The 26,097-nt window shown below is 45.3% G+C and overlaps 2 protein-coding genes across 5 annotated transcripts in view; both read right to left on the bottom strand.

Moving 5' to 3' along the window:
* Positions 1-17,100, bottom strand: part of TRAF3IP2 (TRAF3 interacting protein 2) — a 98,147-nt gene extending 81,047 nt beyond the window's left edge. Inside the window, exon 1 of the mRNA XM_079939300.1 lies at positions 16,789-17,100. The gene's annotated coding sequence lies outside the window, so the exon portion shown is untranslated. The remainder of the gene's footprint in view (positions 1-16,788) is intronic.
* A 2,570-nt stretch (positions 17,101-19,670) lies between these two features.
* The window catches only part of FYN (FYN proto-oncogene, Src family tyrosine kinase), a 211,801-nt gene continuing 205,374 nt past the window's right edge, over positions 19,671-26,097 (bottom strand). For 2 of the 4 annotated variants that reach the window (XM_079939932.1, XM_079939933.1), the window contains one exon: positions 19,673-23,629. In XM_079939932.1, coding sequence (XP_079796058.1) covers positions 23,421-23,629 — 209 coding nt within the window. In that variant the 3' untranslated portion in view covers positions 19,673-23,420. Of the gene's footprint in view, positions 23,630-26,097 lie in introns of all 4 variants that reach the window. The other 2 variants (XM_079939935.1, XM_079939934.1) reach the window with 2 other exon arrangements.

The following is a 26,097-nucleotide window of genomic DNA, read 5'->3' on the forward strand; positions in this document are numbered from 1 at the left end:
CCTGTCTGAAGGAGCTAATGTACACCCAGGGAGTAGCCTGGCTCTGTTCAATGAAATAAAATGTCCAGAGGTGTCCTCTTTCCGTTTTCTATGGCAACACACTTTTATGTGTGATTAAGAAACAAAACAACAAAGGGGGAAACGTACGGAGCTTATCAAAGTGCAATAGTTGCTGCTTCACTAGAAAAACTAGTGTTTTCATTCTATTTCTGGTGCTGTTAGGCTGACCCTAGGGAACCAAAGATGTTTTGCACTGAGACAAAAATGAACACTTAACAGTTATAGTCAGCCCATGGCAAAACTGTGAAATAGGCAAAGTTTGTCATTTGGATTTTTCCAACATCCCCTGCTGGGTCTTTCTTCTTATGGTCCCCTCTCAGCTCCAAGGCACCTGCTGCTCTCTAGATGCCAGGAAAACGAAACAAAACTGTTTTACACTAAAGTGTCATTGACTGCCTGTGAATTCAACCCCAAGGACATTTGCATCCTCTATCACTCTGGATGCACTCAAGAGGGAGAATCTATAATTGGAACAGAGAAAGTATAACATAAAAAATTATTAACTATAACAGGGGATTAAAGTAGCAAAGAGTTAGTAAGAAGTAAAGAGAGCTCTGAAGAATTTAGGAATGGCAGATAAGGAACAACCACCCATAGGGCTGAGACAGAGGTCTTGAGGAAGAGGCCCCCAGGGCCGAGATTCAGACCTTCTCGAAGAGGGCACAGCTGTGGCTCACCAGATGGCAGAGAAGACTTCGGGAGGCTGTACCGGGGGAACTTGCTGGAAATCTGCTTTCTAGGGTTGCAGGAAAAGCTGATTGCAGGGCGATATCTCACCAGAAGTACTCTGCTATAAAACTACCCAAGGTGAGGGACGTGCCCGGGAAGCTGCTGGCCACTGTGCATTACAGGAGCTGGGCACTGGAGAAGCTGCTGGTGCTACAGGAGCCTGGGAAGCTGCAGGAGTCTGCCAGGCAAGCATAAGGGAGCCAGGACAGAAATCCCCTTCCTCCTGCAGTGTCTCTCCAGCATCCTCTATTGATGTAACTTACAATGCTGCCAGCTGCAACGGAAAATATTTAAAGGGTATGGGCCCATTTTTGAAGAGCAGGTAATGAAGGATAAACTTGGAGCTGAGGAGGCAATAAATTGATAACTGGCATGCATCTTAAAAGAGAAAGACAAGATCAAGATGATGTTGAAGCCAATGATATGATTCTCTAATGGTAAAGTCCCAGAATAGGCAGGCGAGAGAAGGTATTTTGGAGCAGAGAGCTTTCTGATGGTCCAGAAATCACATTATGTAGGTGACATAAATGTGTATCAGGATTGAGTGGGATTATTCAATGTTGCTTCTTGGTAGAACTGGGATGCTGTCAGGCCTTGAACTCTTAGTTCAAGGTTCATCTCCATTCCTAGATGTGGTGGAGACCGGCTAGATGGCCACCAATTCTATTTCTTCTTTCAAGCACGTGCGGAGACAGCATTCCCCAGAGTATGCAACAGGTTCTAGTTGATGGAATGTGGGAAGAAGTAATAAATGTCTCTTTCAGATCTAGCCCCTAAAAGGTCCCACTAGACTGTCAGTTCATTTCCCTTCACTGATGGGCATATGAAGGCAGAGGATCCAGTAGAGGCTTCAAAGAAGCTCTCGGGAATGGTGGTGCCACAAGATGGAAAGAGCCTGAGTCACGGCTCAGAGGAAAGATATACAGGTGAGCTGCTCAGCCCACAGTAGATTAGAACGGGACTAAACCGTGTTAAGCTTCTGAGACTTCTGAGATTTTGTTACTGCAGCTAGTGTTAATTTCCCTGGGTAAATTAAGACCCCCTAGGACAGCCTCAATCTTAAATGGGAGAGAGATGGGACCCATCATTCCTTTTGTTTGAGCTCGTTAAAACCAGGAAGATGGATCGTATATTCTCTTCCATCCTGTGTCTCCTAAGTGTGGGATATCAGAGTCCCAAAATAATTTTCCATGGCCTACTGTGGAGGGCAAAGCATGGCAACTAGGTTTCCTTACTGAGCAAAATAGACTCCCTGAAGGCGAACGTCAGAGCCCGTTTTCTTCTCACTTCTGGGAGTTGTTGGTACAAAAAGGATTGACCTGGAGGCCATAGTTGGCCTCAGTGCCCAGGAGAACTTGTCCTGGTCCAGGAGGGGAGCACATTCCTGCCAAAGCTTGGCCTCCGCCACTTCAGATGGCTCTACTTCTGGTCCACACCGAGTGCCCCCGGAAGAGCCCCAAGCTCTGGGTTCCACTCTTCTCTCCGTTATTCACCGAACAACAGGGGCAGATTTGATCCCCTCTGCAAATATTTAGAAAATGCATTGTTTTCTATATTTAAATGGATAAATATTAAATATGTTTTCCCCTTCATTTCTTTCCTTTCAACACGTCCAGACCCTTTCTGAGTGTGCATTGGTGATGAAGGATATTACACATGGGTTTTCTGCCATCTGCAAAACCCAAGTAAGATCCACTTCTGCCGCCTCCTCTGTTTTACCGCTGTCAGGCTTTAAAGCCACCAGGAGACACCTCTGCCACGTCTGCCTTGGAGGAGCATCACCCCAGATCTCTGCCGTCTGAGGTCCTCAGGAACACTGCTCTGAGCCTCGGGGGCTGACTTTATATGACTCGAGTAGGGTTAGCGCAAGCCCCCTGAAGGTCTGCCTCCTGCCCTCCAACACCCGCTGAGCAAATCACTTTCAACAGCAGCGTGGCACTGTGTAAAGTCCATGTAGGATGGTCTGGAAAGAGCACAGTTTCCTACGGTGACAGGCAGCTGGGCTGGTGTGCTCTAACACCCGCTCACTCCTTTATTAGATTGCAAATTATATCAGCCGGAGGCCTTTGGAGCAGAACAGAACACACAAGGAGGGCCTGGGGAGAGGGAAGACACTGGCAAATGGTATCTGAACCCAGACTTGGAAAAGCTTTTTATATTGTGAGGTTTCTTGGTGTAGGAAATCTGGTACCCTGACGGCAGCCCCCTCTAACCCCCCAACAGACACCTTTCTGGAGGTTATGATGAACTTCAGGGAAACCAGCGAATTAGAAAGATGGGGGGGGGTGACCACAGTTTTATTCTCTGACACATGGTTACATGGTTCCACTTTAGAATTCTGGTTTGGGACAAAGGAGCTCCGAAAGAACTCACTGAACCAAACACTTGAGGGGCTTTTTACATGAAATCTCTATCAGTCCCCCAGCATCGCCGCAGGATCCACATTTTCAGCTCTGTCTTTGATTTAACAGGGTGGCACAGGTTGACATTTGTGAACACAAGGGACCTTGGAGCCTACAGAGTTGAGGGCTTTTCACACACCTAAGCCCCAAATCACGTTCGCCCTGACAGACTTGCTTATGGCGACGGCTAGGCTGCCCGGGTGCTATAAATCATTGCTCTCCAAAAAAGGGGTGGGTGTTAGAGGAAGGAAACGTCATCTTCAAAAAATGTCAAGTGGCATGTCTGGGTTAGCCCTGGAGCATCCCCAAATGCCAGATCATTAGAGGCAGCTTTGCAGGTCTGGAAGAGGATAAGGCTATAGAGGAAGCTGAGTGCCACTAGGGGCAGTGAATTCTGCCCTGGGGGAGCCTGGACCACGAAGGCTGCTGTGGCTCCTTAAACCCCAAAAAGGTGAGGTGGAGAAGTGAGGGGGCGAGGCGCATCAAGGAGTGATTCATGACCAAGAAAGGTTCCCACAAAAGCTGAGCCCACGTTAGGGAGGCGGCACAGCGCGGAGATTAGAGAGCGGATTCCGGCCCCGGGCTGGCTGCACTCAGTCCTGGCTTCCCCCACTTATTACCTTGGGCAAGTCACCTAGCCACCTTGTTTGCTAGTTCTCTCAACTGTGATGTGAGGATAATAGGCCTTTCGAGGTGTAAACTGCTTAGAAGGGAACCTGGCATATCAGGGGTAATTTAGGAGCAGTGGTCATCCAAGTACCTACAGGGGAAGAGGAGGCAGAAGTGCCTCTTCTCCCCTCACCTTATGCTTCACGACCACAGACACTCTGCTGGCAGACACGGAGGGCCAGGCACATGAAAATCAACACAGAATTCATACTTGCCCCATTCCTTCCTTTTATTCAGGCAGCGTGTGCCGGTGGAAAGACCTCCGGGTGGGGCATCAAGGGACCCGGGGTTTTATCTCAGCCTTGTCACCAGAGTCAGAGGCCAAACGCCTAATCTTCCTGGCTTTTGTTTTACGGATGCCTCCAGCAGCTCAATGGGCCTTGAAGTTAATCTGGTCCATATTCATAACGTTGACAATAGCAGTAACAGCTGCTACTATTAGCATTTATCAAAAGCTTCCTGTGTCACACACTGTTCTTAGTGCTTTCTGTGAAGTAGCTCAGAATTATTGAGGTAGTTACTACTTTTATACTCATTGTACAGATGGGAAGACTGAGGGAGAGAGAAGTTAGATGACGTATTTTACATACATTAGCTCATTATCAAAATAGTAGAGGTATTATCTACTATTTACAAATGACATATTATCTCATAATGAGGTATTATTTCTATTTACAGATGAGAAACTGAGGCTCAGAGAAGGTAAACATTCCTTCTGCCTCCCAAAGAGAGAGTAGACTTAAATTTAAATCCTTACAGAGTCTCTTTCAATATGAGCAGTCTTTCTCAATTATTTATTTCTTTTTCTTTTTATTGGCCGGGCAGAGCAGCATGTGGAATTTTAGTTACCAGGGATCGAACCTGAGCCCCCCTGCAGTGGAAGCGCGGAGTCCTAGCCACTGGACCGCCAGGGAAGTCCCTCAATTATTTATTTTTTATCAAGGAACAACTTACATTTAATAATGTGCTCTAGTCTTAAGCGTGCAGCTAGTGGATTTTTACTTATGTATACACCAGTGGAACCACCAACCTGATCAAGATTTATAACATTTCCTTCACTGCAGAAGGTTCTCCCAGTTAACACCCTCCCAACCCCAATAGAGCCCCAGGTTAACTTCTATCACCATTGATTAGTTCTGTCTGTTTTAAAACTTCATATAAATGGACTCACACAGAATGCACTCTTTCGTGCGCCGTTTCTTTCACTCAACATAGTAAGTGTGAGATTTCATCCACGTTTTGGTGTGTATCAATAGCTTGTTCTTCTTTATTGATTGCTATGTAGTATACTCAGTTGTATGAATTTATCCACAATTTCACTGATCCATTCTTCTACTGACGAACATATAGATTGTTTCCAGCTTTTGGCTATTAAGAATAAAGCTGCTATGAATATTCATGTACAAGTAGGCATATGCAGTAATTTCTCATGAATATATACCTGGAGTGAAATTGCTGGGACATAGGGTAGTAGGCATATGCTTAACTTTGCTGCCAATTTTCCAAAACAGTGGAACAAAGTTATACTCCTACCAGCAATAAATGACCTTTTAATCGCTCCACATCCTCACTCAACATCGATATTGTCAGCCCTTTTGCTGTTAGCCAATCAGTGCTATCCCATTGTGATTTTAATTTGCATTTCCTTGATGAGTAATGTTGTAAAGTACTTTTTCCAGTGCTTGCTTACTGGCCATCTGGATATCCTCATTTGTGAAGGGCCTGTACAAGTCTTTTGTCCATTTTTAAATGGATTATTTGTCTTTTTCTTATAGACCTGTAGTTCTTATATATTCTTGGTTTGAGTGCCTTGTAAGAAATATGTATTGCAAATACCTTCAAGTCTGTGACTTGCTGATTCACTTGCTTAATGGTGTTTTTGATGAACATGAGTTCTTATGCTTAATAAGGTCCAATTTATCTTTTTTTTTTTCTTTTGGCCATGCCGCATGGCATGTGGGATCTTAGTTCCCCCACCAGGGATTGAATCTGTGCCCCCTGCAATGGAAGCTCAGAGTCTTAACCACTGGACCGCCAGGGAAGTCCCTATCACTTTCTCATTTTATAATTTTTCTTTTAAAAAGGTCCAATTTAGGGCTTCCCTGGTGGCGCAGTGGTTGAGAGTCCGCCTGCCGATGCAGGGGACACGGGTTCGTGCCCCGGTCCGGGAAGATCCCACATGCTGTGGAGCGGCTGGGCCTGTGAGCCATGGCCGCTGAGCCTGCGTGTCAGGAGCCTGTGCTCCGCAACGGGAGAGGCCACAACAGTGAGAGGCCCGCGTACAGAAAAAAAAAAAAAAAAAAAGGTCCAATTTATCATGTTTTACTTTTATAGTTGAAAGAAGTCTGCCTACTCCAAGGTGAAGATAATCTACTATGTTTTCCTCTAGAGTTCTTATTGTTTTTACCTTTCATATTTAGAAGTATGATTCACCCTCCAATTAATTTTTGTGTATAGAGTGCAGTAAATGTGAAGGTTCATTTTTTTCTCACATGTACATGCAAAATGATTTAGCAGCATTATATTGAAAAGACCATCCTTTTCCTGTTGGATTACAATGGTGCTTTTGTTGCAAACCAAATGACTGTATTTGTATGGGTCTGTTTCTGGAGTATATTTTGTTCTACTGGTCTATTTGTTTATTATTTCCCCAGTACCACTCTGCTTCACAGTTTTATAGTAAGTCTTCAAAACTGATAGCATAACTTCTCCAACTTTATTATTCTTCTTCAAAATGGTTTTGGCTATTCTAAGTCCTTTGCATTTCCTTACAAATTTTAGAATCTTGTTGTCAATTTCCATAAAATCTTCCATTGGAATTTTGACTGGGATTGCCTTGACTCAACGGATCAATGTAGAGAGAACTGACATCTTAATAATATTAAATTTTCCAGTCCATGAAGATAGAATATCTTTCCCCAATTATTGAGTGTGAATAACAGTATTTGAGGAAATCTTTAGTATTTTTAAACAGTTAAGCATAGAGTTACCATATGATCCAGTAATTCCATACCTAGTTATATACCCAAAAGAACTGAAAACATATGAACTCATAAGAACTTATACATGAATGTTCACAGCAGCATATTCACATTAGCCAAAATGTAGAAACAACTCAAATGTCCATCAGCTGACGAATGGGTCATAAAATGTGGTATATCCATATAATGGAACATGATTTGGCAATAAAATAATAAAGTACCAATATATGCTACAACATGCATAAACCTTGAAAATATTATGCTAAATAAAAAAGGCCAGTCACAAATGATCACCTATTGTATGATACTATTTAAATGAAACGTCCAGAATAGGCAAATCTATAGAGACAGAAAACAGAGAGTGGTTGCCTAGGGCTGGGGGGATGGGAAGAAAATGAGTGAGTGATGGCTAAGGGGCTTGGGGTTTCTTTTGGGGTAATGAAAATGTTCTAAAATTGATAGTGGTGATGGTTACACAACTCTGTGAATCTACGAAAAGCATTAAATTGTATGAATCAGATGGCATGTGAATTATATAAATGAGTGAATCGAATTATATCTCAATAAAGCTGTTTAAAACTTTTAAAAGTTATTTTGTCCATAATCTATTGTTATGGCCTGAATTGTTTCCCTCCAAAATTCGTATGTTGAAGCCCTTACCCCCAGTCCCTCAGAATGTGACCGTATTTGGACATAAGGCCTTTGAGAGGTGATTAAGTTAAAATGAGGCCATAAGGTGGGACCTAATCCAATCTGACTGGGGGAGATGAGGACACAGAGACGTTAGGGATTCATGCACACAGAGGAACGACCATGTGAGGACAGCGAGAAGGTTCCATCTGCACACCAAGAAGAAAGACCCTGAAGAAGAAACCAAACCTGCAGACACTTTGTATAGTATGGCTTAATTCATGTAATGTGTAGTATGTGTAGTATGGCTTCATTCATGTAAATAAAAAGCCCTGGGCTTCCCTGGTGGTGCAGTAGTTAAGAATCTGCCTGCCAGTGCAGGGGACACGGGTTTGAGCCCAGGTCTGGGAAGGTTCCACATGCCGCGGAGCAACTAAGCCAGTGCGCCACAAGTACTGAGCCTGCATTCTAGAGCCTGCGAGCCACAACTACTGAGCCCACGTGCCACAACTACTGAAGCCCCTGTGCCTAGAGCCCGTGCTCCACAACAAGAGAAGCCACCACAATGAGAAGCCCACGCACCGCAACGAAGAGTAGCCCCTGCTCACCACAACTAGAGAAAGCCTGCACGCAGCGACGAAGACCCAACGCAGCCAAAAATAAATAAATAAGTAAATAAATTTATTTTAAAAAAAAGAAAAGAAAAAGCCCTGTCCATGTATGTGTTCCAAGAGGATTATAAGGACACAAACCAAGATGATAAGTGATAACCTGTGGGAAGGAATGGTGTAGGGAAGGGGTGGGGGGCACTGCTTTGTGTGAACGTTTATTGTTTTTACACTGAGTAGATACTACATGTATCTACATATATTACACTTGTGCCATCAGAAAGAAAAACTTTATGTATTCAAAAATGTACATTTCTGCATCTCGCCCCAAGATCAGAAGAGTCCAGGAATCTGCATTGAATGGGAATTTCAGACCCTGTTCTCTCAGCTGCCTGAGTCAGCAGTGAACTTTCGAGGAGGCAGCAAGCCAGGGTAAGAGCTGCTAACTGGACTAGGCAGGGCCAAAGACAAATGGTAGGATCTCCCCTGTGAGCCGGAGGTGGAGGACAACTTCACCCGAGTGTTTCTCAGTTTTAAGAACGCCAAATGGGGCACAAAGCTCTAGAGTCATTCTGCTTCTGGAGAAAGTTTCTGTCAGTTACAAGAATCCCCTCTGCACAGCATTCTCCATCCCACCTCTGCAGGTGCATATTTGAATCTCTGAAGGGTAACGGGAGGTGCTTGAGAGAGTTACATTTATCAAAAGAGGGCATGAGGAGTGAGGTAGGGCATCCGTCACTGTGGCCAGCCCAGGGACAGGACGCTGCAGGCCATTCCACACGGAGACATTCTCATTATGGAAAGGACAAGGTTGGGGGCAGGATAAAGTACATGGGCGCTTCAGTGAATTTTTCTTCTTTTACTAGTTTCATCTATAAAACCAGGGGTTTGCTCTGAAAACCAGTCCCTTGTGCTGTGTTAAGTCTGTGATCTTCCGGGACGCTCTGCTAGAGGTCAAGTTCATCAAATCCAATAGGACGGCACCTCCTTGAAGTGCTGGGGTTGATGTCCAGGCTGAGGCCCTGCTTTGCGGCCCCAGATCAGGCAGGAGAAGAGATGTGAGTCGGGCATCTCACCTGGCGTGAGGGGAGTCAGGTTATCCCCCTCTCCAAATCCCAGTCCCACCTCTCAGCTGCTCCCACAAGACTGGTCACTGGTCACCGTCCTCGTTGCAGCAGGGACCTGCTTTCTCAGGGGTTGAGTCGGGTCAAGTCCACCTGATGTGGCCTGGTTGGCTTCTCCACAAGCTGAAGGCCTGTGGCCAAGACCGCCCTGCTGCCCTGTCTGGAGCAGAGCATCCACTACTGTGTCCTGAGGGCTCCCATCACCAGCTCCTTTGGTGTCCCTCCTCCCCAGCAGGGTTTCCCTCCCTCCCTGGACTCAGGGCCAAGGGCTTGGCTCAACCCATGACCTAGAACCCCAAACCCAGCCGCTGGTCCAGAGGGAGCCTGGGCAGCTGGGCTGGGAGTGTGATGGGGAGAGCAAGCCCAGGGATGAGCCCCAGGCAGAGGGCCCTGGAGGAGCGGCCTGGCCATGGCTGCAGTCAGGATTCTGGTGGGGAAATTCTCACACACTGGCAAAACGCAGCCATCGTCTCAAGCGCTGTCTGCACGAGCAGCTGTTTTCTATTCTCAACATTGGTCCGCAGGATCTTGAATCCTAGTGGACCTGTGAGAACATGCAACACAGACACACCTTCTCCTGATCTGCTGGAAGCCAGGTGTGCCTGTAACTCCAACGAAGGGCAGGGCTCTACAGGTCCCGTGTCAACAATGGAAGCTTCTTCTAAGTCAGGCCTTCGGGATTCACTAGCCAGTTTCAGCAAGAGACACGGGAAATTTAATGTCAGACGAGAACATCCACTTGCAGTAAAGAGGTGACAGACTTTCCACCAGCCTGGACGTTTCACCAAGTTTTATATTCCAGCACCAAATCCAGTGTTACGGTTCTAATCAGTTCAGGAAATAAAATGTCTAAATTTACTTGGGTCTGCAAGACTCAGAACTCCTGGCCAAAAACGTGCCCTTTGATCTTTATCCCTTTAATCTGAAGCATTCTCTAAATGCATTTCCATTTTAATGAACAATGCCTTATATTGGCATAATACTCTTTATTGAAGAAACTCAGATCGTATTTTAAGTTTCACAACCCTTGGAGTAAATTCAGTGTAATATCTGAGTGTCAAGTTCCTACTGGCAGTGAGTACAGAGGCGAGAAGAAGCCCTTAGGAAGACGGGTGCAGGAGGCCCTGGGGTGACCAGAGCCGAGTGCGGGGAGTTCTTGGGAGGAGTCACCATTTACGACTGAGGGATCAGAGAGGGCTTCAGGAGGGAGGAGAGGTTTGAGTTGGGCCTCCAAGGATGGATAGGCTGTTAAGAAGAGAAGAGATGGCAAAAGACTGTTGGTGGGAATGTAAATTGATACAGCCACTATGGAGAACAGTATGGAGGTTCCTTAAAAAACTAAAAATAGAACTACCATACGACCCAGCAATCCCACTACTGGGCATATACCCTGAGAAAACCGTAATTCAAAAAAACACATGCACCTCAATGTTCATTGCAGCTCTATTTACAATAGCCAGGTCATGGAAGCAACCTAAGTGTCCATCAACAGATGAATGGACAAAGAAGATGTGGCACATATATACAATGGAATATTACTCAGCCATAAAAAGAAACAAAATTGAGTTATCTGTAGTGAGGTAGATGGACCTAGAGTCTATCATGCAGAGAGAAGTAAGTCAGAAAGAGAAAAACAAATACCGTATGCTCACACATATATATGGAATCTAAAAAAAAAAAAAATTGGTTCTGAAGAACCTAGGGGCAAGACAGGAATAAAGACACAGACGTAAAGAATAGACTTGAGGACACAGGGAGGCAGGACAGGAATAAAGACACAGACGTAAAGAATAGACTTGAGGACACAGGGAGGGGGAAGGGTAAGCTGGGACAAAGTGAGAGAGTGGCATGGACATATATACACTACCAAATGTAAAATAGATAGCTAGTGGGAAGCAGCTGCATAGCACGGGGAGATCAGCTCGGTGCTTTATGACCACCTAGAGGGGTGGGATAAGGGGGGTGGTATAAGGAGGGTGGGAGGGAGGGAGATGCAAGAGGGAGGAGATATGGGGATATATGTATATGTATAGCTGATTCACTTTGTTATAAAGAAGAAACTAACACACCATTGTAAAGTAATTATACTCTAATAAAGATGTTAAAAATAAAAAAAGAAACAAGGCTGGGAACATCATCTAATTCTGTACAAAGTGATACAACCTAGAACGTCTTTTTTTTTTTTTTTTTTTTACCTAGAACGTCTTTTGATGCTGAGCAGGAAACAGTGCAAAGTGAAATAAATTTTAATTCTGAAATGAAAAAATGACTGACTTGAACAAAAAATATGATTGACTCATTTTAACAAAATGTTAAATAAAAATGACGCTCAAAAAAAAAAAAAAAAAGGGGCTTCCCTGGTGGCGCAGTGGTTGAGAGTCCGCCTGCCGATGCAGGGGACATGGGTTTGTGCCCCGGTCCGGGAAGATCCCACAAGCTGCGGAGCGGCTGGACCCGTGAGCCATGGCCGCTGAGCCTGCGCGTCCGGAGCCTGTGCTCCGCAATGGGAGAAGCCACAACAGTGAGAGGCCCGCGTACCACCAAAAAAAAAAATCAAAAACAAAACCAAAAAAAAAAAAAAAAAGAGAGAAGAGACGGCAAAAGAACATTCCAGGCAAGGGGGAAAACACTGGAGCAGTGCAGAGCATGCTTGCGAAGTTGTGGGCAGTTCAGCAGCCAGGATCCAGGGCGGGGGTGATGGTAGGTAGAGGGGACAGGAGAGATGAGGCTGGCAAACAGTGGAGCTGGACTGCAGGGGCCTAAACTCCCTGGAATTAGCTCCAGTGACAAAACGGTGTCTGCAGGGGTTTGAGGAATCTCATAGAAATGGTGCTCAGGAAGTAGAGTTGGACCTGCAGATACAGGTGCTGGACAGCAGCTGTTCCCAGGCACTCTTTCCTTTCTCTGGTGGCCCATGGTCTCCAGCCACTGATTCTCTCTGCAGACTGCATCCTCTGCTCCCCCATGGGGCCATCTCTGGTCCTGACTCAACTTAACCTGTAGGCCAAGCATCTGTCACCACAGCCTCTTAATTCTTGGTCCCAACTTAAAGGAGACAACTTCATTAGCTAGCGGCCAGTCAGTGGACTGGTTTCCCCGTCAGGCATCTGACCTGGTATCATCAGATGTTCTGGTGTCGGGGAGGGTCATATGGTAAAAACCTGACCTTCAGTAGAGAGTGTAGTGCTGTGGGGTAGGGAGTTTAAAGAAAGGGGTGTGGACTGGGCAGCCCCTCCAAACGTGTCCCCTTCCACCAGTGGGGGTCAGTGGGAACCATTATATATATATATTTTTTGCGGTACGCGGGCCTCTCACTGTTGTGGCCTCTCCCGTTGCAGAGCACAGGCTCCAGACGCGCAGGCTCAGCGGCCATGGCTCATGGGCCCAGCCGCTCCGCAGCACGCGGTATCCTCCTGGACCAGGGCACAAACCCGCATCCCCTGCATCGGCAGGCGGACTCTCAACCACTGCGCCACCAGGGAAGTCCAGCCATTATATTTTTAAAATAGGAGAACAACACAATCACAGCTGAGATTTTAGGTTACTCTCCACCACGTGAAGGATAGACTGAAGATGAAGGGGAGGTGCCCACACAGATCAAACGCCTTCCACGTACCAAGCACTACGCTAGATGCTGTGTGCATATTCCCTTATTTCATTTTGACAAGAGTCCATTTCACTCGTGAGGAGACAGAAGCGAAGAGGCTTGGAGATGTGAAGAAGTAGCTGGCCCAAAGTCATACAGTTAGTAATGGAAGAATTGTGATTTGAACCTAAAACTGGGCAAGACTTGAAATCATGCCTTCCCACCACACCAAGCAGGAAATCAGCGAGGACAGCCTCTCATGGATGCCTGCAGGCACCTCACGTGCCTGAGTCCACACGGAGTCCACCAGCTCCCGCCTACTCTCAGTTCCTCCTCCTGGGACTTTCATCTCCGTTAATGCTCTCACCATTTACTCAGTCATCCAGCCCCAATCTCTCTAAATCTCAGTTTCCTTCTCTGTAAAGCAGAGATTATAACGGTATGTTCCAAAGGTTGTTGTGAGAACTAAATAAGACGGTTCTCATGGAGTGCTCAGAGCTGAGATTGGAGCTTGGCACATGTGTCCGCAGAATGGACAGAGCGACTGATTGGATGTGGGGACAACAGGATTCTGACTTGGAGTTTTATTTATCTAATGCAGGAGCTGGCAAACATTTTCTGTGAAAAACCAGGTAGTAAATATTTTCAGCTCTTGGGTTATACAGTCTCTTTTGCAACTGCTGAAATTTGCCACTGTAGGGAAACATCAGCTGTAGCCAAGACAGAAGTGAATGGGCGTGGCTGTGTTCCAAGAAAACAAAATGAGCAGGGGGCTGATTTTGCCTGAGGGTAGTAGTTTGCTGTCTCCCGGTCTTTTGCCTTGGCTCCTTCCACGAGGGTGGAGCCATGTCTGTTTAGTTCATCGATTGTCCTCCAGGTCTAGCACAATGCCTGGCACGTGGTAAATCTGCCATAAATATTTGCCAAAGGAATGATTAAATGAGGGAAAGCAAGCAAGCAGGAACAAAAGTGGCCGAGAAGGGGCAGCATGTTAAGGATCACCTGGGTGTCAGCTGCAGGGTTCAATGCAGGAAATAGTAACCACACTAGGGACTTTAGGCAAAAAGGTGGAATTACAAACTCGCTGGAAGGGCTGGAAGAGAGGGCTCTATGCTGGATTTCCGGGAATGACTCCCAGAATGTGGCAGAACTGACCTGCCAGGAGGGCAGCCACCTTTCCCACATTCAGGGAGGTGGGACTCAGGAGGCTGCCACTGGCACTGTTGACCTCATGAACATTGTAGCTGCAATACAATGGTCAGAATGTGGTCAGAAAGCTGGGAACATCTGCCTGCATGTTGGGATGTCGAGCTTAGCCACTGCCACCTCCTCAGCTGACTCTTGACACCTATGAAGCTGGAGATTGGCCCTCAGTGGCCCCATGACCTTGCTTTCCAGCAGAAAACAGACAAGATCTGCAGGAAATTGGCTTCTGCTTCACTTCTGCCTTCCCAACTTTGCGTTAATATGTCTCACTGGTATGGCCTGATGGACACTCATAATCCTCATGGTAAGGGAGTCTGGGAAATGTAGTTTTCTTTGCTTCCTTGACTCCACAGCACCAGGAGGCATCACAGAAAGATGTGGGAATGGATTCACACCACGTTCAGCCCCACCTGTACATTCTGGTGATCTACTGCTGCAGAACAAGCCATCCCAGACTTCAGTGGCTTAAAACCAGTCATTTATTTTTCTCAGAAATTTGAAATTTGGGCAGGGCTTGGCGGGGGCAACTTGTCTCTGTCCCATGAGGCGTCAACTGGTGGTTTAGCATGGGCTCCACGGTGTCAACAAGCCCTCATAGCCACCTGGGAGCGCAAACGGAGAGGACCCAAAGCCCTCGGCAAGAGCCCCAGCCGGGCTCCTGGGCAGCAGCCAGCATCAACTCATCAGCCGTGTGGACGCGCGTAAGCCGTTGGGAAGGTGGGTCTTTCAGTCCCAAGGGGCTGCCCCCGCTGAGGCCGCATGGAGCAGAGATGTCCCTGATGAGTGTTGTCCAAGTCGCAGACTCATAAGCAAAATAAATGACTATTTCTATTTCTGCCGCTAGTTTTGGGGTAGTTTGTTTTGCGGCAAAAGATCATCAGAACGTGCAGGTTGTGCTGAATGTGAAGGAGGGAGGGGAACAGATGGGGCGATCAACAAGAACCGAAGCAGCCGACGCCAGGGAGGGGGAATGGTTGACCTAAACATAAGCCAAGTTCACTTTCCTCCTGCACCCACAGCATTGAGACTTACCAGCTTTCTAACTGATGCTTCCTGAAAATCAACCCAATGTGGTTTGGGCTATATCTGCCCAGCCAGCAGGCCAAATCTTGGGCTGAATCAAGAGCCCTTTATTCTTGTAAGAACTGCTGCCTGGGGGCTCTTTGTCTCTTCCAGAAATTGCCTCTCAGCAATTTTTGATCATGGTCGAAAGATTTAGATTTTGAAATTGCCAACTGTCATAAAAAGGCAAGACTGATCTGCTGTGTTCTTACTTTTACAACCAGCTTCCTGGATAACTCAGGTGATTTCCAAGTACAGGGTTGTCACATACAGTTGTGCCAGTTGTATACTGCACAATTCTAGGGGGCACCATTTGCATTCTAGTCATGATCTCTTGGCATATTTATTACAATAGTTTTCTGGCAGGTGGCAGCAAAGTGTCTTGAGGTAGAGTAGCTTTTTCTAATTTGCAGAAAGGCAATTTATAGTTAGTGGCAAGAGGCATAGGGACAAAACTAGTGTCTAATAAATCTTTGGCCAGTGGCAGGGGTTAGTAGGAGAAAAGGAAGAAGTGGGGAGGAGTAGTAGGATTGCGGGGGTGGGCCCTTTGCTCATCCAAAACAGGCACCCAAGAGAAAGAAGTGCTGAGATTTGTGGGGTTCAAGATTCAGCTTCTTGGGGCCAGCAGGGTTTTAGAGGAGGCAGGATTTGGCCAACAAAAGAAGAGTACTCAGGAGAAGCAGAGAGAATCAGCTGCACACTTGCCCTGAAAAGTTGAGATTTAAGGGCTCACTGGAATAAGTAAATAATGACCCTCTGTGGAGAAATGGGGATGAAGAGAATGAGTGAATATCTGAATAAAATTTCTATGGTTCTGGTGGGGGTGGGGAGCAGAGGGAGGGGAAGGAAAAAGGACAGTGATTGCCATGGGAACGCACTGTTTAAGTGGAGGGTACCCAGTCCACTGCCGGAATTCCACACCACCTCTGACCACTCTGGTTCTGGAAACCTCCATTAGTCAGGAACCAGTATCATAACTCATAGCAATAGCACAGCTTCTGAATGTCAAGGTGGATTACATGATGCCTTTCTATTTCAGATATTATAGACTGCAAAATCTTTGCAGTTGAAACAATGTTCTCCATTTTGCATTTGATTCTGAAAGAAAGTCCCAGCCAAGCACAGCTTTTTGTTTTATCTATGCATCTTCCAAGGTCTCCTTTGGCTGTGCACTGTTGCTTTTGTTCTTGGCTCGCTGTTTTAAGTACAGCTTTGCTACATTTCCATTTTCCCTAGAATTCAAAAACTAGTACTTATTTGAATGAAAGCAGAAAAATACTGAATAGAACGAAGCATCGCTTTCCCCCTCTCAAACGTGGTGAAGTCATGGTTTAGTGATAGCAGGGACAATGATGAATGCCTTGCACTTTCACTTAGAGACCTTCAGGAACGTATAAACAAATATTTTCCAAAATGCACAGGTGAGGGAGGAGGTGAAGTGGTTCACACAGAATTGGGCTGATTACGGTCTGATTCCTCTTTCCCTTCCCAATTATCTCACAAATTATGCTTTGGTGAACAGGACTGGAGTTGTGCATATTTTAAATCAAACTAAAGTCCACTGAAGTAGGAAAATTATGCATTTTACGTAAATGATGTGGGCAAATTATTATTCAATTTTTAACAGGGTTTTTCCATCACTTTGCTGTGCACAATGTAATATGGTTAATTTACCAGAAAGCACTGTTATTCATTCCCTAATTCTCTATGCAACTGCTGCCATTTGCTTACCATTTCCTCACTGCTCTCTGGGAACTGACAGACCTTCAGGCTCCATTTAGGGTGGTTTGTGCTCCAGGGCAATCTCTAGGGGCTCCGCTCACCCCTTGGGAGGAGTCTGAAAATGAAAGGATTCACACACCTGGATTTAGTTTCTGAGGGGCTTTAAATGAATCCTTTTGTACACACACACACACACACACACACACACACACACTAAATAATCTCTTGCTATTTACTAATATTTCCCCACAGTGTTACACGTACGTCTTCTGTTAAAAACACTATCTGAATAATACCCATTTCATTCTCTTACTGCCAATTAGCTGCTCATTGATTATTACATAGCAAGCACTTGAAAATTAACCAAAGGGAAAAGAATTCCAAAACAAAACAAACAGAATACCTTGCAACAGCTAGTATATACCTTCTTTCATGAGTTTACATATTGCTGGATGATTCAAGCGAACTAGCTTCATAAATGGGAGAGGAAAGAATGAAATGGGGTCATCAATGGGAGAAAAGCCCCTACTAATTGTTATTAAGAGAGGAAGTGAGGCGTTATTATAAGCCCCTTTCCAGGCAATTCTCTTATTCTCGTACTCTATAAATATAGTCCAAACCACATCCCAAAACCCTGCCTGAAACCTTACTCTCTGTCCTTTTATGGTATTATCTCCCATCCCTCCAGGTAGCAGTGCACTAATCAGAACAAATGATGCACCTACATACCTTTTAATGTCTGCGTTTGCGGGGAGGAGGGAGAAGAAGAGATTTAGATTTTTCTTTGCTTCGTTTTGGTTTCTCTTCATTTAGATGCATTTGCTGAGCACCTTCTATATTTAAAGCATGAGCTGGACCCTAATGGGGTTGGGGATCAGAAGGAAACACATCCAAAGGCAAAAAACACTGAGCTTACCATTAAGCATTACATAATCCACCTTGCTTGTCCTTTAGGAACACCTCCTCTAGGAAGTCTCCCATGCACTCCCCATTCCGGGCCATCTGGCACTCCTTTGCTGCCACCCGTCTTTCCTCCCAACGGAGAGCTTATTGCAGCTATCTCTTATGGGTCTCCATCCTCACTGGACTGGGGATACTAATTGTCTCTTTGGCTTTCTAGTGCTAAGCACAGGGTCTAACCCATAATAAGTACTCAACAAATGTTTGCAGAAGAAATGAATGGTGGAGTCCTTGCACATACCTAGTCATCTCTCTGGTCATCCCATTGCCTTGAAGAGCCCTGGCAAAGGGCTTCTTTCATCCCAGTTCTGGTTTCTTCCTCCTTGACCAACATCTCCACCCTGTCTACTCCCATTTGCTGCCATCCTGTACCAGCAGGCTGACCTGACCAAACCTTCACTTCCAGGCAGCTCTGGACGGTTTTCCTCTTCCCATTATCAAACCCTCCCATCTTCTGTCCCATTCTCAGTCAGGGGGCTATTTTTTGCTGGGTGAAAAAGGGAATCAAATAAAGAGAATCCATATTGATGGGGGTTAATGTTACCTCTGCCGACTACAACATTTTCATGTTGGCAGTACTATTTTACGGACAACATCTTCATGCGGTGTGGTTCTCAAGCGGGGCACATGCATTCCCTGGGTCATGCACAGGTTTGCCAGGGATACTGCAAGCCACAGGCTGGTTAACAATGCACAACCTGAAGGATGGGAAAAGTATTTTATATGAAGATGAAAAATGGATATCTTAGGAAACATACCAATTTTTCATAAAATGACTAAGTTAGAATGAGACTCTGAAGGCCCCAGGTCCCAGGGGCTACAGGTTTATTCCCATTGATGTTGGGACGAGTTCTGGGGCAAGGTTCGGGAAGCACTAACGGTGTTCATTTCAGACCACAGACTGGGGCGTCAAATCATGTATGGACACTGGTGAGCCCACATTCACAATGGCAGCGCTAGTGCCTTGGGCAGCTCACAGCAAATCCCGGGATGCTCAGCAGGCCCTCAGGTGTGTTATTCTCAGGTCTACCTTTCACTCCACAGGACGGCATCACCCATCTAGCCATCCACCCACTCATCCAACATCGACCATCAGCTCATCACTGCCCTTGGCGCAGAAGACTGGTGAACAATAAGGCAGTTTCTGTTCTCAAGGAGCTCACAATCTGGCAGGGAAAATGCATTAAGAGAAGAGTCATATTATTAAACACATTATTAGAAGAGCAGTAAGTATTCTGGAAAGGAGCATAGGGTCCTGGCTGCTGGGGGGAGCAGTCATTTGTCACTGATCACATTCTCCTTAGAATAGTCCCTGTCATACTGGAAAACCACTTATTTTTCTTTCCAGTCATCAGAAGTAATTTAAAAAATAAGGTATATCTCCATCCCCCCAATGGAATTCTGAATATTTTGCACGTTTGGAAAGAATGAGGTATGATTTAGGAATTTATTAGGAAAAATTTCTGAGAATGTAGGTATACATAAATTATGAAATTTCATTTGATATTGCAAAGATATTAGAGATACTAATTTTCATCCTGTTGAAAAGTATTCAGTATTTCATGAAATACTAATTTCATTCTTCTCTGTGGTTACAATCTATATTTGAGAAATAAAATATATATACTATTAGTACCTGCCTTAGTAAATCTGTACCCCACAATATCACTTTTAGGATAAGAATTTGTTTGAGCTTCCTTTCTTCTCGCTCTCCCTTTTGCCCTTCTGGAATTATTTCCTCCCTCCCTCCCTCCCTCCCTCCCTTACCTCCTTCCCCCTTATTCTCTCCCTCCCACCCAGCAAATATTTTGGAGGGCCTAATTGAATTCCAACAGTTTAATATGTAGTGGTAAGAAAGCCAACAAAACTTATCTAAACCTATTAAAATACCTTTCGGCAATGAATCGACCAAACGCCATTTTATCCCAGTGCAACTTGTTAGGAAATGCCTATTATGTCAAGTGAGGTTCTCTTGTCCGGAGCCATGACAAAGGAGCAGATGACATGCCTCATGCAGCGGGCTTCAGTGCCATCCTCCTCTGCATTCTGCTGAAAACCTTACCTTCTTCAGGACTCATGAAAGAACTATTCCAATTAATACAGTATACATTCTTAAAGTCCCATAGGAAATTTCAGATAAAAATTTTGCAGCTCCAATACAACTAGAAAAGTCCTCTGGTGCCAAGACTTAACCACAGGAGGATTCCTGTCTTTCTCGAGGCAGGTAAACACCCTCTGGCGCTTGTCAGGGAATCTTCAGTTGTGTGGCTGTATTTGAAGAACTATGAATACATTTAACTTATCTTGTGGAAATGTCTGGTTCCTTACACACCTTTGTTCGCCATGCACGAGGTAGAGCGGAATACATCATTGGCTTCAGTCTACAACTTGATGCCCTAACACGGGGGAGGCCCTGCACCTACTGGTCCTCTCTCTGGTCCTCCCGGCCCTCAGTATGCTGTGAACAAAGTGGACTCGGAGGACAGTGTGAGGAGTGAGCACGGGTGAACAGAAATCATTTTGTTTCATTTACAACATCTGGGCTTTGGCAAGTTGTCTTCTCCAGTAGGCTTATTATTTGATTTTAAGAAAGTAAAAAGATGAATTGGGAGATTGGGGTTGACATATATACACCAATATGTATAAAACAGATAACTAATCAGAACCTGCTGTATAGCACAGGGGACTCTCCCTCACTTCGCTGTACGGCAGAAACTAACACAACACTGTAAAACACCTATACCCCAATTAAAAAAAAAAAGAAAGTAGAAAGAACTAGATTATTAGGAAGCCTCCGTATGAAGCAGAGCAATGCCAGGTGCCAGCTCTCCTCAGGGAACAGAGCAGGTCCTTACTCACTGCCAGGTTACGAAAGACAAACAAATATTTCACCATCACTTGCCGCTAAGGCACCTTTCAAGATACAAGAGAACTTCTTGGTTAGTGCATTTAGTTTCCAAACCCCAAACTTCTAAAACTTTCGAGGGAGGGAGGCTTCTTGGGAGGTGTTGGGACTCCCTGGAGGTGGTGTTTCATTTGTCTGGACTGGTCTGCCTCGGCAAGGTCTCTTGGCATCACATAAGTTTCTTGGAAGAAAAAACCTGAAATGTCTCTGATTTCTTCATATTTATAGCTACTCTTTTCCCTTTAGTCTGCAACCCTACTCTGTTTCAGAATGGTTCCAGCGAGCTGTATTTCATAAGTGTGTCCTCAAGTTAACCCAAGTCTTGAGTTTTGCTTCATGTGAGAGAATCCACAGTTAACTCAATTGATGAATTGAAGGCTATACTTTGAAGAGACTGCTTTCCTTTAAAAATCTGTTTAAAACAGGCTGTCATGACTTTTTCAGATCTTTTTGAATGACCAAGTCAAAAACAAACACAAAAATCCCCCAGAGAGTACTTGAAAATTATCCGACCTACTGGGAAGTGAAGATGAAAAACAAAGTTTTATCTTTAAAAATATCTAGAATGTGTTAATAAATTGCCCAATATTGTGATAATCGTATGTAACAAGATCTTTGAAATTTTATCAATTTAGCAATTGTATTAATACCAAAACCAACACCACGAAAACTTGGTTAGCCAGAAAATCCCTGTTTCACTTAAAAAATGTCAGAAACTTTCTAAATATAAAGGCTATTTCAGCAAGAAAACTGTCCTCTTTGTGTAATTCTACACGTCATCAGTGATCTTAGAATCCCAGGATCTCAGATGTAGGAGCCTACAGCAAATCTCATCCAACCCCCTCATTTCTACAGACAGGACCTGAAAGGGCGAGATTCCAGGTGGCTGTTGAATGCGTGCAGCTGAATGAGTGTGGAGCCAGGCCCCGCCTGTTGGCCCAGTCCACCTACTGCCCCTTCTGCAACACCAGGCTGTTCCCCTGCTGAGCGACTTCATTACAGGGGTGGAGGGACACTGGGAAACATATGTATTGACTCCAGGACAAGAAAGATTCTTCTTGCAATTGTCTCTTTCTCCTACAAGTGGGACACAGAAAATTTTAGTTAGCAAAAATGCCTGATAAATTAAAATGTTAAGGTATGCCTAGTCTTCCTTTAACAATCCTCTGAATTAACTAGACAATAGCCCAGCCTTTCTTGGGGGGGGGAACCCCACTCCAGGTGTTGTGAATGTTTCTGCCATTTGGAAATCATTGCACAATGGTTAAATTCTCCAGGTGACTCCTTACCACTTGGTATGGGACAGATATGTCACTCCTAAAGTACCTTCCATGATTTAAACAAATGAACAAAAAAAAATTCAAATGTAAAATGCTGTCTTTTTAATTACTAAATTAAGAAAGTTAAACAATTTAAAAATGTAAACTCACAAAGAAATCATAACAAAAAAGGAATTAAGACTTCAGAGTTGCCACTCAGTATTAAAAACTCAATAGAAATAGGGTTTTTGACTTGTTAAACATATGTAATTCAAAGTTGGTACAAACAGCAACTAAGAATGTAATACTTTTTTTTGTGCTTCCCCATGAGATGTAAAGTAGTGCATAGTTATTTCACTGGAGGACCCTTGGACATAGAGAAAGTCATTTCATTAGCAGTACAGGACATTCAAACACTTATTTTACAATGGGAAATGTACGACCTCCCACCCTCACCTTCCCATAAGGGTTAGTTGAATGAGAAAGTTTAGCACGTTGCCACGACTACAGTGCTATGGGTTTTAGACCATTTAAATGTGGTTACAAGGTTTATTAAATTAAAAAAGTTGGAAACATTTCAGCATTCATGTTTTATACAAGAAGTTTGTGTGGTATCCATCTTCTAGTTCCCCTGGTAGTATTGGCCACTTGCTTGCTTTAAAGAGGCTCACTTTTAAGTTTCAAGATCGTAGTAAGTCGAAGCAAATACTGGAAACAGAACTTGTGACTTCAGCTGGGGGGCGGGGTGCTGCTGAAAAGAGTCAAAGTAACAGCCATCTACAGGCACAGTCATGAACCAAAAAAGTGCAATCCAAATTAAAAAAAAAAATCAAATCATGTTTTGCAAAAGCCAAAGAACGAGGCCACTGGTTTTCAGAATAACACCGGTGCTTTTATGTTGATTTTCCAGTCAAATCCTCACTCTGGGTCCCGAAGCTCTGTGGCCCACGTCGGCCACGGTCTCCACGTTAGCACCCACATGGTGTATGTACAGGGATGTATATATTATATATATTCATATTTAGAAAAAAGAAAAAAAAACAAACACCTGTCCCGGTTGGTTTTTGTTAAAACATGAAAAAAAATTTTATTGTTTTAGACAAAGAGGCCACTTTTGGAAAATAATACTTTTTTTTTAGTTGAATCAGGTGAAGACAGAGTTAAAATCACATAGGATTTGCATTTTAAAAAAAGGAAAGCACTAGGATCGTTGGCACTGGAATAACTATTTACACTGAACAGAGGTTTGGCCTGTTACATAACATCGATACAACGCATTTTCCAAAGTCTGAGAAATAACAAGGTTCTGTCTCGTATGCTTCACAGAGGAGGTTCGGATTTGGGGACAAGTGTCATTAATGAGGGCCATGGAAGTTCGTCAGCTTCAGAGTCACATGCAATCTGATCCTGGACAGTTCTCACTGCTCTGCTCGGAGCAGCTGGCTACGGAATTGAAAGCTAATGGGGAGGGGGCGGGGAAGCCTCTTGGACCAGGCCTCTCTCTGCAGACCCAGGTCTTACAGGTTTTCACCAGGCTGATACTGGGGCTCTGTGGCGGTGAAGTAGTCTTCCAGGAAGCCCTGCAAGTACTCGAAAGTGGGCCGCTCTTCGGGGTCCTTTTTCCAGCAGTGGATCATGAGCTCATGGAGGGAGATGGGGCAGTCCTGCGGACACGGCATCCTGTAGCCGCGCTCCACTTGCTCCAGCACCTCCCGGTTGTTCATGCCTGCAAAGACAAGGGCCATGAGAGCGGGCGCGCCGGGCTGCCCGGCCACGGCCACCGCCCCCTGCACCTCCTCTTTCTTCTACGTGGAGCCTGCGGGTGGTTAAAACATGTTGAGGGCTGTCTTAAATTAGACCCTGTCTTTAATGGGCTATCACACCACTCAGAAATAAAAAAAGGACCCCACTACTGACACACGCAAAGCCCCAGAGGATGAATCTCAAAAGCATTATAAGTGAAAGAAGCCAGACACAAAAGGCAACATACTGTGTGATTTCATTTATATGAAATTCTAGAAAAGGTAAAACTACAGTGATAGAAAGCAGGTCAGTGGTTGCCAGGGGGGAGGGGGAGGGGAATCCTGCAGAGGGGCCGCAGGGAACACCAAGGAGTGATGGAAACATTCTGTATCAGCAAACCATCCCCCTAAAGGCCAGATGGTAAAGATTTTAGGTGCTGCGGGTTGCATACGGTCTCTGTCGCATATTCTTCAACTTATTTATTTTTCTACAACTCTAAAAAGGTACAAAACAAAAACAGGGTGGGGGCCGGATTTGGCCCACGGGCTGTAGTCTGCCAACACATGTGCTATATCCCGTATGTGGAGGTGTGACTATTTATGTTTGACAAAACTCACTGAATTCTTAAAATTGTTGAATTCTATTGTATGTAAATTACACTTCCATTAAACTGAGAAAAATATGAATGAAGCAGATAAGAACAAATCCACGGAATGAAAAATAAACCGTCCTTTGTTCACAGGACCCGTGAGCTCCATTGATGAACTTCATAAATTGGCCGTCCTCGTGCCTGGGCAAGCTCTTGGTGCCCCGCTGTCTGAGATCTGACATCACGCCACCACGCTGGGCACCATCCAGCCCAGCGACCCCTAGGTGCCCTGAGGTTTGATGACTGCGATGGGGAGACAGGGCGTCTGTGTTTACTGATGACCTTGGACAGGCCATCTATCATTGGAGACCTTTGCGACCCGCCGGGGGAGCTGCCTGATAGTGAAACATCAGGATGCCTGGAGCTAACAGGAGACATTCTGGGAGATTGCTAACCCTCAGGAGAATGCAACCTCCCTGCACGTTGGCCTTCTTGACAGAACAGGAAATACCACACTTGGGGTGAGCCGAATGCCCTGACCCCTTTCCCAATCACTGCCAGGCTCTCTCCTCTGGTTTTCCTTCCCTTTTCTGCCATATCATGTTCTGCCATTGCCTGCCAAGCCCTTGTATGTTTTGGCTGCTCCTTGGCCCTGAGCCTATAATCCTCTCCAACTTCTGACCCAGTTAATTTACAAAAGCAAGAGCCCGAGTTCCAGCCATTCAGAAACCCAGATTTCTTCCCCCAGCTCTCAGGGATGTCATCAGCAGGACACAGCGCATACACGTAGCAGTTCCCTTTAATGCTGGAGGAGGTGGCAACCTGCTGGCTAGAACCCTGTAAGCCTGGCCAGAGCAGCTGGGCCCAGGTCACAGTCCTGTCCCCCTGAGTGGGGGACACTCAGACTTCGGGATCTGTTGTCAGTTCTCTTTGTTGTTGCTTTTGGAGCTGGGTTGATCCCGGCTCCCGTGGCCGTCCAGCACAGCCCTGTCAGTCACATGCTTATCCAAACCCTTTCAGGATGCTTTCTTATTCTCTGCCACTGTAATTCCTTGAGGGGATAAAGTCCGTGTGTTATTCCTGCTGTTGAAGTAGGCCTGCGATTTAATTATTCTAATATAACCTTGGTCACATTTCGGGGGTGACCCTTATTTTAGCGAGAGAGGCTCGGTGAGTGAATCTGGGTCCCCTGCCTCTGCACCATGCCTGTCTTTACAGGGGCCCACTTCAGTTGGACGTTCAGTCAGCTCTGAGGCTTATTACCTTAAATCCTCCTCCCACTACTGAAAACTCTTTTTGACAACTCGGGATGGAACGGGGGAGCTGGAAGCAAGGGGAGACACTGGAGTGTCCTGCAGCGCTCTGGACAAACCAGGGCATGGGACAGGGACCAGCATGTCCTTATCCACGATCCCCAAATCCAACAAGCTCTGCCAAGCAAAAGTTCTGGAAACTCACTTGGCAGCAAAATTGATCCAAACTCACCTCATTCGGCCGTAAAGCCTGACCTGGTGTGAGGCTATCGACTGTTTCTCTTCATTCATACATATCGCTATAGAAGTAAGAATGTGTTTGAACACAGAGTGCAGCCCAGACTCTCCTAGGGTGTTATATAAATTATGGTCTAAGCACTGTATGGACTTTCTAAAAAAAACCAAAAACAAACGAGTCAGACTGAGGCACATCCAGTCCCAAGGGTTTTGGCTGGGACGCTCCGGCATCAGGAGTGGCAGTAGCCACCACATTCCAGCCACCCCGAAAGGGTCAGGAAGAGAGCATAAGCACGTATCGGGCCTTCTCCAAAGCGCCTGCTTTGTATTTCAGTACAGACCTTGGTTTCATAATACCAGTATCTCAGAAGC

This window comes from Stenella coeruleoalba, assembly GCF_951394435.1.
Source record: "Stenella coeruleoalba genome assembly, chromosome: 12".
Classification (NCBI taxonomy): Eukaryota; Metazoa; Chordata; class Mammalia; order Artiodactyla; family Delphinidae; genus Stenella; species Stenella coeruleoalba.